We start from the raw sequence: 14,523 nt of genomic DNA, 5'->3' as shown, positions 1-14,523 counted from the left end.
GAAATATAGTTCCTCGTCTAGAGCACCGCTGTTCTAGAGGAGGATGGAGGCTATAGGGATCCGTACCAGACAAACTCCTTGCAGACGGAGCAGAAGGTGGGCTGCGGAAAGAACGTGGCGCTGAACTCGTGACACTTGATGACGTGAATTTTGGCCTGTTTGATGGCGCCGCGTCGGTGGTGCAGGGCGAACATACCCTCGCTGTCCCTCTCGGCCTCTCTCTCCGCGTCCGCCTCGCCTTGACCCGCGGAATCTGTCAAACGGGACCGAACACACGCATTAACATTACGCCAATGTTGTGCAAGGTTAAACGTGTGCACTTTGACACGGCACGATTCACTTCCTCTGTTTTGGTCGAATATCGAATTGGAAGACGATGGAGAAAACGCGTCATAAGTCATGGGCACAATTAAGTCAGACAGTGTTGCTCAGCATGCATACTATAGTGCATGCTCATGAGCAATTGTGTGTGTGTGTGTGTGTGTGTGTGTGTGTGTTAGGCGAAGGGGCTTTGGCTGACCTGTTGTCAAGCCAAAGTTAGAGATAATCTATCTAGTTGCACTGGCATTTAAAAATGTAATACAGTACGGTACCAGGATTACAGTTTTGCGTGTGTGTGTGTGTGTGTGTGTGTGCACATGCATGTTCCATGTGCATGTGTTAGTTATTACAGAGTGTGATCTTCTATTTGTGTACAGTGTTATTATCCTGAATAAATTGTTACCCGGTAACACTTGCTGGGCCACCTGTTGTGAACAGCATTAATTGCCAAGTCTATATTTAGGGACATGAGAAGGATCTTCCCTGTATAGCTTCACACGCCTCAGCATTTTAGTTTTAGTCATAGTCTGTTGAATGGTTTTCATTTAGTTTTAGTCCCATTTAGTCACCTGGAATGTATTAGTGTTAGCATAGTTTTAGTCGACTAAATATCATAGGATTTTAGTCGACTAAATATACAGTTGATTTAGTCGACTAAAATGTATTTTGGCGGGCCTTGATGCCGTCGTAATGACACTTGCTGCAAATAGCCGATCTACAAGCTCACAGCACGTTGCGACGCGTTGCGAGCTTGTAGATCGGCTATTCTCAGCATACAACTAAGTGTAAAATGACTCTTACTGGATCTCTTGTCCTTTAGTCCCTTCCTAACATTTTAGTCAAATTGTCCATATATTTAGTCTTAGTTTTAGTCATCATAGCTTAGTTTTTATTTAGTTTCCATTTAGTTTTTGTCAGTGGAAAAAGGTAGTCTTCGTTTTAGATGACGAAATCAACACATGCCAGTCTATAAGCCTCTTGCCTCAGAATGGTGATGCCAGTCCTGTCACAAGTTCCACACCTTAATTGCTTGAACTGAGAAATGCGAAGTTTGAGACACTCACCACTTTTCTCCAGATAATATCTCGCCTCCATTCGCATGCGGCCCTGCGGCTTCAGCTCCAGCTAGGAGAGGAAGAGAAAGGAAAACCAAAACATCTAACGACATTTCAGCTATACCAAAAACAGCAGGAATTGGGGTTTATTAGGAAAAAGGGGAAGCATTCTAGTGGTGGTGGGCGATACCATTATGATGTCTAGTCTAGTTTAGACTGATTAGACTAGTTTAGACTGATTGCTAAAACACACGCACACACACTGACTAACTAAATGATAGAGCGTCGCAGTCCCATCCCCTTTCATGACGACGAGAGAACCAAAAGTGAATTCCCCATTCATTTTCCCCATAGGCTTTTCAAAAAGTATTTATTTAAAGATGTTTACAAATAATTACAAAGAAGAAAAACCACAAAAGTGTTTTTTCTTCTTTCTAATTATTTGTTCGGCCCAATTGTTTTTGCTTGTTGTCATGATTTGTCACAACTCGAGTTGGCTTTGCACGATCGAGGCTTAAAAGGTCTTTAAATAAATACTTTTTGAAACGTCTATGGGGAAAATGAACGGGAAATTATTTCCGATACTTTTCCCGATACCGATACAGTATCGGGACATCTCTAATACTGACCCACATCTCACTCACACACAGCTGTATACTGACCCACATCTCCAATTTGCCGTTTGCCTCTTTCTTGCAGCGTACCGCCAGGATGTCCAGCGCCACCGTGGCCTCAGATTTGAGCTCTGCCGTGCGGTCCTTCACCATCACATGCATGACGCGCCCTCGGTAGACGTGAGCGTCAAACGTCTTGTTCCACTCTGGGTACACAGACTTCTTCTGCTTGTACACCTGGCCCTTCTCTGGAAAACACACACAGACAAACGGATCCATGCATTTAAGCTTTAGCAGCAGACAGGACTGAGGACGGTGTAGGAGAAAAGATGGGAAGAGACACGCAAAGCCTATAGGATTTGCACCGTCTCAGGGCATCTGTTTGTTTATGTTTATACACTTTATCATGCCCTTGGGGAAATGTACCCATCCTAACTACTTATAGAGCATCGCAGACGACAAAATAATTCCCTGTGCATTTTCCCCGTAGACATTTCAAAAAGTATTTATTTACAGATCTGTAAGCCTCGAACAAAGCCAACTCGGATCGTGACAAATCATGACAACAAACAAAAAGATAATTGGGCCGAACACATAATTAGAAAGAAGAAAAAAAGGGCAGGTTACAATACTTTTTTGTTGTTTTTCTTCTTTGTAATTATTTGTTTCGCCCAAAATATTGTGTTTGTTGACATGATTTGTCACGATCCCAGTTGGCTTTGTTCAAGGCTTACAGATTTTTTTATAAATACTTTTTAAATGTCTATGGGAAAACTTAATTATTTCCTGGGCCTGTCGTCGTCTTGAAAGGGAGTGGGACTGCAACGCTCTGTAGGAGACACAGACAGTACAGCGCCCAGGGAACAACTACAGTTGCAATCATCATCATAACCTTTATTTAAACTCAGGAGGTAATTTCGACAGAGCATTAGTCCAACATGCAGGAACCGCTCGAACATGCGCTGCTCCCGTGCTTGCGGTTATGGTTACGTTAGGGTTTGAGGTATGTTGTCGTTTGTTGGACCAATGACTAGTCTGAACTAAAGTACCAGCATTGGCTACATTTAAAATGAGGGCCTGCCCCTCTATTGTACTCCCGAGTTGGGTACAATTGAGTACAATTGAGGGCAGGCCCTCATTTTCAATGTAGCCAATGCTGGTTCCTTGGAGAAGGGCAAAGGCAGGAGTATATTATTTACCCAACCTGTCTGTGCTACCGGATAGATACCCTGGTCCATCCTCCACATAAACAGGTCTAGCATGCCTGCGATTTGTTCCCATCTTTCTCCTATATGCTTAGCGCACATAATCCATTCAAATGGGAATTTTAATTCATGTCGTGACATTATCTTTTCCATCAGCTTATGTGTTGCCATAAGGCCTGCGTATACAGTACAGTATGGTGCTTTGCACTGCAGCGGATATAGGCTACGGCTGTAAACACTTAACCACCTGACCATGCACTGTCTGTGATTATCCAGCTACACAACATTTAAGAGATGTTTCCTCTAGTTCCTCTATGTGGCATAATATCGCATGTATCCACTTACATAATGTACAATACAGAATCATACTAGAAATGCACTCTGTCGAGCTGCCGACTTGCAGTAGGCCATGAATGGCGAAGGTGAAGGTGAGGATGCAAATTCTGATTGGCCGTAGTGAGATGATGTATGATGATGATATGATGATAAGAGCGCCCTTCACTTCACACTGATTTTTCTTTTTCTTTTTTCACTGGCTGATTCGTCTGGTTTCCAGGCTGATTTCTTGTATGAAAAAGAAATCGGACGAATCAGGAAGTAGGCTCCTAATATTGAGTGAGTGACTGGGTTATCTCCGTAATTTACCAGCAAAGAGGAAATTAACATGGCATTGGCAGTTTGCAGGTGTTCATTTTGTTCCCTCTATAGGTCTATATAGCACTGTTTCCCAAACAGTCGGTTGGGACCCATGTGTGGGTCATGGTCCTATTTGTCAAGAGTATAGTGAGTAGTAAATGTTTTAGTCAATTAAAACCAGTAAGACTGCTGGGCGAGCGCTGGCGCTTTGGCATGGGGGGTCAGATCAACATGGAATGAATTCTGTACTGGCCATATAAGGAGCATGTCTTGAGTGTACAGGGTTTGATGAGGTCAGATCAACATATGGAATGTCAAAACAGGTCAGCTCCATAGTCAAACCCTGTACACTCTCTTATACTGTATGCAGCATTAAGAGTATACACCCTTAGATCTCCAAAGGAAGGTTAAGAAGTAGTAATGGCAGTGATGCATTGTGAGCTTGTAGATCTGCTATTTTCACTAGTTTGTGTCCCGGGGCAAACGTCTAATTTCTCTTTTGGGTTTGAGCTAAAAGGTTTGGGTGGGAACCAGTGGTCCGGGGACCCCCAGGGGTCCTTGAGGGAGTTCCAGGGGGTCCAACGCTAAATGATAGTTATGGAACCAAATGGACAATTATGGGTCTGTAGCTCAGAGAGTGTACAAATGGAACCACAATTTGTACACTCTCTCAGAGTGAAATTGACTTTTACAATATACATTGCGGTCCCAGAGATAGAAATGCCATTAAATGGGGGTCCATAGCCTAATGCATGTCAAACTGGGGGTCCTTGAAATCAAACGGGTTGACAATCACTGCTAGAGCCGTAAAAATCTTCTTATGGGGGTCCCTGGCATATCTCTTCAAATGGGGGTCCACAGGCAGCGGCGGGCTAATTGGTGTCAATTTGGGGGTCCTTGACATGAAAAAGTTTGGGAACCACTGCTGTACACAGCTTCAATGTATAGAGTATTTTTCTCTACAAACCTTCATTTTCTTTTTTCTTTTTACAACCTAGAACTCAACCCACGCTGTCTATCAGTTCCTGTGTTGTCGTTCACACTTTGGTGATGTGACATTTAGACGGCGTGCTCTCATATCTCTGTGCAGGGCTGCAGTATCACTTTGCACTGAGCAGAGAGTCGGTCACAAAGGACAAACTGTTTCTTAACTCCACTGAGTATGTAAACAAACGAGTGCAGATAAGGTGTACACTTCACACTGTTAAGACTAGGGATGCACGATTAATCGGAATAGGCCATGTCGGCCATAAAAATGCCGTATCGGAACGGTCTAAAAAAGAATACAGATTATTTAATCGGTTTTCACCAGCTTACTTTTTTTTTCATTGAGTTCAATGAATCAAAAGTGTCTAGTCTAGAACAAGTTTACATACATTATGATGTAAAATCTTTAGTAATCTTAAGTAAAAAGAAAGTGTACTCTTATTCAGTAGTCATTCAGTTGTGAAAACAGACACTTGGAAAAGGCCATTTATTGATTGGTTTAATACTTTATTAACAGGCTTTGGGCCCAAGCCCCAAGGGCCTATAGGCTTGTTTCCATCCTATAATCCTATAATATCGGAATCGGTCAGAATCGGTATCGGCAGATATGACCCTGCAAATAATCGGAGATCGGATATCGGTCATAATTTCATAATCGTGCACCCCTAGTTAAAACTGGACTGCAAAATCCTGATTCTCTGATTTCTTTTTTCATCATCGGTTCTGTAGAATCATCAGCTGACCATCAGCGAGTGGCCCTGTGGCTTCAGCTCCAGCTATAGAGCGTCACAGTCCCGCCCCCTTTCATGACGACGCTAGGACCAGTAGTGAATTACTCATTCATTTTTCCCATAGACATTTCAAAAAGTATTTATTTAAAGACGATTACACCACGGAAAAAGCCAACTCTGGTTGTGACAAATCATGACAACAAACACAACATTTTGGGCCGAACAAATAATTACAAAGAAGAAAAACAACAAAAAAAGTGTATTTTTTCTTATTATTTGTTCGGCCCAAAAAATAGTTTTTGTTGTCATGATTTGTCACAACTCGAGTTGGCTTTGTACGAGGCTTAAAAGGTCTTTAAATAAATACTTTTTGAAATGTCTATGAGGCAAATGAACAGGGAATAATTTCCTGGTCCCTGGTAGGGGGGCGGGACTGCGACGCTCTATATGGGAGGAAGAGAAAGGAAAACCGAAACATCGAAAGACATTTCAGCAGTTACACCGAGAACTAAAGCAGGAATTGGGCATTATTAGGAAAAAGGGGAAGCATCAACAGCAAAGCCATGAGTATCAGACCCCAAGAAAAGCCCTGTTGCTTGAAAGATGTTGCATACCGCTGCGTGTGCGCTAGTCAGTTGTGTTCGTCCGGTTTGCTTTGGCACGCACATTTAAGCTTCAATAAACTTTGTCCAGCATGAGGTTGGCGGAGGGAGTTTAGCACCCAGGATTACATCTTAGGCATTGGCAGTGGCACAGTGTGAAACGAAAATGGGGTTACAAAATAGTTATTATTATTATTTCCTTGGTATGTATTTTGGGCATTTTCGAAGGCCCTTTATAACAATTTCTCATGTTTTTTAGTGGATTCCTGACGTGATGCATGGCAATTCATTTGAATAATGTAAGCACTCGTGCCAGTAGGCTACTGTATAATACAGGTATAAGGGCCGATCAGGCAAATTGCTATAGTTGCGGACGCTTCAGAAACACCTTGGCAAACAGGGGCTGTGTCCACAGAAAGCCTTTTGGGCCTATTTGGTACTCTTGGTTAAAAGCACTGCGCTTTTTTGCTCTGAAAAGACTATTATGCACATCTACAAATGGCTAAAGATAACGCAATGCCACACACAAGAGAGGAGCGTTGAAAGTGGGAAAACTAAATTCCATGGTCAATTAATAACATTGAAACACATGCACGCACACACACACACACACACACACACACGCACACAGACGCAGCACACTCACAGGCGGTCTCCTCTGCTATGTTGCAGTGTGAGTGCTGTGGTTAAAGAAGAGGAAAAGAAACGGGCCCAAACGGCAGATCCCTCCTCTTTCCTCTCCATGACACGCTGTTTGACTGTTTTTAGAACCACTAGCTGTCATATTATTCACCCCGTGGTTAAAGATAGACAGCAGCAGAACAAAGACATCTAGTCTTGTCCGTTATCAACCCAGAGAACCGACTTGCCCTGCTGTCACACTTAACATCTTGAAAGGTGAAGGACAGTTTATTGTTTTAAATTTGTTCATTCATTCATTCATTCAGCAAGCCTTGTTTTTACACTGAGAACAGACACTTTTCATATATCAAGTATCAAGTTTACAATTGAAAGACAACGTCACCACAGGTCTCTTGACAATAACTGGAGAGAGAGTGAATCAGTGAAGCCCGACTTATCATAGTAACTCTGAGTTTCATCATAATCTTTACTTACACACCTGCCTCCATCTCTCTCTTCCTCTGTCTGTCCTTTGTTTACCCACATTCTGGGACGAGATAGTCAATCTACAAGCTCACAACGTCTTGCAGCATGACACGTTGAGTTTGTATATCGGCTATTTTCAGTGAAGACATTTGTTGCCTGAAAAGAGGAGGGGCCCTAGTATAGACCATTAGACCCCTGGGGGACTCCCGTCGTTGGGCATTGGCCTACTTGGGATTAAGTATTAACACAGACGTTCACTGACAAAACAGTAAAAAACACAACGTAGAGTAGCTGACCTGTGTCTATCACCTCCTTCATGTAGACAGCGCAGTAGGGGCTCAGCACCTCTTCGTGGTAGGCCAGTCCCGGGTCTATTTCAAAGTTAGAGAAACTAATGCGCAAGAAGGGAGCCATGACTGCACTTCACCCCGCTCTGTGAACTCCAATGTTCAAAACAGCCTTCGGAGAAACCCCTCAAAGGTCCTGTATAAAATGACAGCACCAGCCTGCTGAGGAGATTGGGGGCTCCTGTGGTTGGTCGATTCACAAGTTGACGGCCCTCTGTTTCTGTCAACACTCTGTCAACACTGTCCCCTCTGAGATGAGTACTTCACTTGCCTACTGTATGCCACCGGGGTAGAGATGGGCTGGCAGGGGAGAGGGAAGGAGAGACAGAACGAGAGGGGAGGAGGAGGAAGAGAGGAGGGGCAGGGGTTTAGGGAGGGCTGTTTGTCTCACAGCGGCAGCAGTTCCGCCCTTTTCTTTTTGACGCTTCAAACGACACTGTTCTGATAGGAGGTTGCTGTCACCCTGTGTGAGAGAGAGAGAGAGAGAGAGAGAGAGAAAAAGAGAGAGAGAGTATCATCACCCATCAAACAAAGACAAAAAATAAATAAAGAAAACAGAGCCACCTCTAACCCGTATTCAAAAACCAATAAAGGCAACTACCATTTGTGTCCAATTGTGTCAAACTCCCCGACACGATGGCCATAACTTATCAGGACTGGTCAGCCACCAGCTGTCTCTCTTGGAAGTGTTTTATTGAGAGATGGCTATAGCTCAGCGCTGATGGCATAGATCAGCACTGAGCTAGCCGTCTCTCCATAAAACATTACAGTTGCTTGGGTGCAAGACGAGAGACTGTGTCAGAGAGGCATTGGGTTTTGATATTTGAGGCTCACCAGAGAGTTGTGTACGTCGGGGGGGGGGGGGGGGTACTGTGAAAGTCCTATTAATAGAGCTGAAATACTAAACGCTGATCAGGAATACATTACTGGAGCCACACTCCCACTCCCGGTACTCGGTCATCACCGTTGCCTGGTAAAAGTCACTCTCTAAATGTAAGCTACAACAATCTTTGACCCCAACCCATATGTGCATACAGATACCATACCACATGCACACACGTGCAGGACTTTACATTGCTTTCCATCTTGAATGATTATAAGCGAATTGCAATTTTCTGAGGGGCGCTGGCCCTGTCCCCTCCAATGCCTGGCTTTTGAAGATTATAACTATATATTTTATAGCAGCCACGTCTATGGACCTTTATGTTTGCTTAGGGCACTAAATGTCGATGTGAGACATCATGTGGACATACACCGGGCGCCCCTCACACGAGTGTGATTATATTTCTGTATTTAAACTCTTCAATCTGCCATTGACACTGATACACTGTTGAAACCCACAAATACAATGACACCCGCCATCCCATACCCATATACCTCCATCGACCAGCACTACTGATTCTAAGCACGTCAGCGACAGGACCCCCAAACCGCCCACTTGAGCACTTTCTGTACCTGTTTATTACCGTTACACATACATGCAGTCTTCCTGTGAGTAGAGAGGAGGAGTAAGGCTTCCTGTGTTTGAGTTTATGGGCTACAACTGCTTAACCAACACTTCCTGTGTCTGTGCTTTTTTCTTTTCTTTTCTTTGAAGGTTTTGAAGCTGCAGGTGTGGCCCCTGCTAACAGATAATTGAAAAACACCTCTATACTTAAAAGAAATACTACTGTAATCTGCCACCACCACCACCAATGTATGTGCATGGGGTGCACTGCTTATTGTTTGAATGAAACCCATTAAAGCGTCAAATGTTTTTTTTTAAAAGACTCTTAGGACATTGGTTAGAATAGCGGTTCTCAAAAATAACAGAGTTACAGTACAAAGTGTAGTCCGTGAAATAGTGGATTAATTCGATATGATTAATCAGCAATGATATTCCAAAATCATAATAAAATGACTCTGGAATATTCAAGCTATTTCAGCGCATCACATCAAAAACGTCTGTCTGTCGGACGTGAGTTGTTGGACCGCTTGAATAAATGAAATGCAATAGAATTCCCTTTTGCATAAGCAACATTCAGATATACAGTAAATCATGAACCAAATAAACTGCTCCAACAAAATAGATTGTACTATCAAAAGGAGTGTTTATTAATATCGATTACTGGTTACAATGGCATAAAAACCACATAGCAATGAGCGAACACGTCATGAGATTGGAATAGGTTCGCTTTTAAAACATGTTGCATGAATGAAAGAAGGCTACAGTATACGCAGCACAAGAATGGAAAAGAGGGTAGGAGGAGGAGAGTAACGCCTCGCAAAGAGAGAGAGGGCGTGTAGGCTTGGTGGGTAGAGTGGCATGAAGGCCTCAGTGTATCATAGTCTATAAAGAGAGCTCTTCTTTACAACTAGACTATATTATACGCCTAAGGTCCCTATCAAACCAAATGTCGTTTTGAGGCTAGATGTTCAATCAGTCCGACCCACCTGATTGTAAATATCAGCCTTCCACGGCGGTCCTCAAGCGTTCTGCATTGCCAGGAAAAGTTCACTTGGTCCAGATGCAGCGCGCGAGAATTTACTTTTCTTCTTAAGTTAAAGTGTAACAAGTCATCACTGTCTCAGAGTAAAACTCGCATTAAACTGGTATATTAACAAGGACTGCTCTTAAGTCCTATAATCGCCGTTTAGACTAGGCGGTTGTCCTCAGGCCGACTGCCTGTCTGCTGTCCTGTTGGACCGCCTGCCTGCGCGTAGGCCAGCCGCTCCGGAGAGCTGCGTAAGGGAGCGCATAGGTGGCTGTGTTGTTTGGGCCCGCTTGCATGCGCTCGGCCAGCTGGGTTGATGCGACCACTCAGCAGAGCTATCGCCGTCAAAGAGCATCGTGTCTTAGTTGACACCTTCATTATATGGGAAAGGGGTCTGACTCTATTCTGTCTTTCCCAAAACTGGTTTAAACTGGTTCTTAAGCTGCTGACTTAAAGAAAATAGTTAGCAGTTCTTCATTAACAGTTTTTACCACACGGGAAAAACATCCTGTGGTCATTATTCATTCTTATCTCCGTTGACCATCTCGCCTTCCACTCCTCTGAGTGCTAACACAGATGCGCGCGTCGCGCACACACACGCACATACACACACACACAATGCACACAAATGCACACGTCACAAATCAGTGGTTAGAAAATGAAAAATAGAATCAGCAATCAACAATAAGAACATTACACTTTTCATCTGCTGAATAACACATTTATCAGTGGTGTGTGATGTGCATCAAATCCACACTCAGCGTGCGTGTCTGTTGGTGTTCGTGCTATAGTTGCATGTGCCATGCATGTGGCAGAGAGTCTCCTTGTTAGGGTCAGTATTTGGTCAAAAAGTCAACCTTGTGGTCACTTCAGATAGCGTGACACATTGTCCGGTCTGGGTTTTGTCATACACCTGTACTCAGCAGTGTTAAAACGGGGTCAAACTGAGGGCTACACTTTGCCGTTTCTCCTAATTATACTGACTCACCAAAAACGGGTTTTTGGTGCCATGTCATCCTTTCATTGTTCAGCACAAATTGTGCCTTGTCAGTTAACACCCCCCTCCTCACGCTACATAATCCCCCCTTAGGACACATGAGGGGGCACGAGACAACGTCCGTGGACCCTCATTTGTCCTATTTCATATCCCGCACTTAATTTGTGACAAGCTGTCAATTTGAGGCCAATGTGTTGTCAATGTTCATGGTTTTCTCTTGGGTGCCCAGTGTAGTATCTGTGGCACAGGGGAGCGGTAGGAAAACAATGCCTGTAATGTTATTTCAGGCGGATGCAGAGTTCCGCTAGTTGCAGAGTAGAATCCAGGAGGAACTGGGAGGCATGAGGCAGTGTCTGTAATGTCATTAACCTGGGTGCAGGTCTTCCTCGGCCTGTATCAGCATCCATGGGGAAGGGAGAGAGAGAGAGAGAGAGGGAGCTTTTTCCGAGCACGATCCTTTGCTCCCAGGAGAGGAACGCAACAGTGTCATTTCAGGTGTGTTGCAAGGTTTCCGGTTTGCCCGGAATGATATCCCTGATAGAGGAGGAGGAAGCGGTGTCTGTAATGTCATTCAGGTGGGTGTAAGGTTTTTCCCTGAGCACGGCAGGCTCCCAGGGGAAAAACACACAGCAATGTCAATCATGTCATTGCGGGCGGGTCAGAGTCTCATTGACCCCATCATGCACCCAAAACGACATGGTTTCTCCTAAGTCATTTACACTGAGCTCCCTCTTCTATTTGTAAAGTTGTGCTGGTCTAAAAACTGGCAAACCAGGGTGACAGTGAGAAGAGAAAATGGAACAAGGGCCAGAGTAGAAGCAAGGAAATCATACTTTCGTTAAATGATAACCGGATATAAGGAGCAAAAAGGCTCAACATCTAGTGTAAATAAACATTTCGTCTGGTAAAAATGAAACTTAAATGATAACAAAATATAAGGAGCAAAATGGCTCAAAATCTAATGTAAGTAAACATTTTGTCCGGTAAAAATAAGACTTAAATGATAACAAAATATAAGGAGCAAAATGGCTCAAAAATCTAATGTAAGTAAACAAAAAGAGTAGCTACATTTGTGACAGATTAACGTATCTATTTGTTGGATTTGTTTCACTAGTGAGTTGTAGTTTGCTCATGTCTCACACTGAAGCAGGGTCGAATTAAAAGGTCAACCCTTCATCATAGGAGTCAGTATTCTGTATAGGCATTTTGAGGTAGCTTTCATAGTATAAGAATAAAATAAAAAGAAGGTAAACAAAGGTTACTAATTACACACTGATTGGTCATCCCGTTTCGGTAGGGGAGGAAGTTTCTTACTGTTTCACGGGAAACAGGATCCTATGTCGCTTAAACTATTTCAGTGAGAAACTCAAATAGACTAGATATAACACGACCAAGCGCTCTGCAATGTAGAGCAGCCACAGAGAGGTTTTGGTCTCAGAGTCGGTCAGTTCGGTGATTGTCTGGGGCATGTGTAATTTGATCTGGCCCTGCGAGGCCCTGTAGTCATAGGAAGCTTTCCTGACCTGCATGCTCTTTGCCAAGTTTTCCTGAGAAGATCTGGCAAATGGCCCAAACCAGTCTATCTGGAGGTCTGCATATGGAAACTTAACTCCCCTCTCTTGTGAGGGCGCTCTGGGGTTTGGACTTGAAGTTTGGGACTGACAACAAGTCAGACAACCTTTCACATAAACAACCACATCTTGGTGCATTTTGGGCCAATAAGCTATCTGACACAACACATCGCAGGTTGCCTGGGCACCCTGATGTCCAGCAGTTGCGGAGTTGTGGCCAAAGCTTAATAGGATCCCCCTGTGGTGCTGGGGGATGACCACACGCTGTGCAGCATATAAGTCAACAGCATACACCAACAGCCCCCCGCTCAGTGACATGCAGTCCATTGCTAACAGCAGTTGTGCCAGGTACTCTGTGGAGTCCCTGTCTGCGTCAGGGATAGGTGATGGGGTATCACCAGCAAGGAGCGCCATCATGTGGGCTAGGGCTGGGTCAGCCGCCTGTAATGACACTAGATCAAAATGTCTTTCCACAGGGGCCAGTTTACTATAGTCAATCGGGGTTTCGTCGTACAGAGTCAGGGGAACTTTGTATTGCCGCACACACGAGGGCGGGGCACCTGGTTCCATCGGGGTCCGCATCATGTGGATGTCGGTGAACCCGCGATCAAGAGAAACCTTGGCAAAGACAGACTCGTGCTTATACAACACCTGCCGAAAATCTGTGTGGAATTTTGGATCTGCGGTTGCGTCCCCCAGCGCCAGAGTTTGAGTTATTTCTGCGTCGAACTCTGGCAGTGGTGGAGGACCGAGCACGCTTACCCTAGCCAGGGTTGCCGTGCGCTTCTTGTGCGCTGCGGCCGTGCCTTCCTGAGCGATGTTGTATATCAACATGTGCTCCTGATCATCAAATTCCATCCTGCCCACTAAGGGCAGTTGATAGACTATAGAGGTCGCGCCTGAGGGCAACGACGTGGTCACATCAGGGGACCTTTGGTCCCACTGCAGTAACGCAGTGCTTTTGCCCATGACCGGAATGATATAACTGGAATCATAGGAATCAGTGCTGATCAACCAACCCAAGTCTGTTACTTTGCGCAGAGTGACGTCGGCATCCAGCCGGTCGGTCACCAATGGGTCTGTAGACCTTCCTTCCACACCCATCATGGGTGTGTCTTGGGAAGTCAGACTCTGCCGCAACTGGGCATTTCCCCCCTCCAAAGGAGGAGTCCCCGGCGGGGAAGCTGGGGAACTAATGCCCTGTAAGAGAGTTATTTCCAGCTGTGCCTTGAGGAGGTCACTGCTGGTCTGGTTGGCCTTTTCAGTTAAATCCTGTACTTGCTGACGAAGTGCTTTGCCTGTCGCAAGATCCAGCTCAAATAAACGGATTAAATTTCCCAACAAATGTCCAGCTAATTTATCCCGTTCGGCTTCAGTATAGCCTCTGGTTTCAGCATGTAAATTAGCTAGAGTTTGGACATTCAAGTGGGTCATGGTCGCATCTAATTGATTCACGCAAGGCGTGTCATCAATAAATAGACCAGTGGTGACTTGGAGTCCTTTGATCATGGCTATAATTGGATCCATGTTCACCTTCTGACTGCTATGGTTTTAGCACTAGTAATTTGAAAGCTCTCGGAAGTATAACAATACTCAAAAGCTCCACAAATGCTGTTGTTCCGTAACCCTGACACCGGGAGGTAGAATGGACAAGTAGCGTCCTTCCACTGTCTATCAAGCAAAAACAGCAATGTAAGAATGCGCACGAATGAAACAAAGTGGATATATATTTGTTTTTGTTATTTATTATTTACCTATTAACCCCCCTTTTATTTACTCTCTTAATTCCTATCAAAGAATCGAAGCGATAATTTGAAAAGGGAGGAAGAGAGCAAATAAAACGTTAAAAAAAAAATTCTCAAAAACTAAAATTCTA

At 44.2% G+C, this 14,523-nt stretch overlaps 1 protein-coding gene across 1 annotated transcript in view; it reads right to left on the bottom strand.

Annotated features, from left to right (window-relative positions):
• prkcq (protein kinase C, theta) overlaps nucleotides 1-14,523 on the bottom strand; it is a 32,418-nt gene that overhangs the window by 12,383 nt on the left and 5,512 nt on the right. Inside the window, exons 2-5 of the mRNA XM_080757708.1 lie at nucleotides 7,555-8,068; nucleotides 2,039-2,238; nucleotides 1,386-1,446; nucleotides 67-253 (exon numbers count right to left, since the gene is read on the bottom strand). Coding sequence (XP_080613834.1) covers nucleotides 67-253; nucleotides 1,386-1,446; nucleotides 2,039-2,238; nucleotides 7,555-7,672 — 566 coding nt within the window. The 5' untranslated portion in view covers nucleotides 7,673-8,068. The remainder of the gene's footprint in view (nucleotides 1-66; nucleotides 254-1,385; nucleotides 1,447-2,038; nucleotides 2,239-7,554; nucleotides 8,069-14,523) is intronic.

The sequence above is a fragment of the Protomyctophum bolini genome, assembly GCF_963924005.1.
Source record: "Protomyctophum bolini genome assembly, chromosome: 23".
NCBI classification, from domain to species: domain Eukaryota; kingdom Metazoa; phylum Chordata; class Actinopteri; order Myctophiformes; family Myctophidae; genus Protomyctophum; species Protomyctophum bolini.
This window is presented reverse-complemented; position numbering and strand designations above follow the sequence as displayed.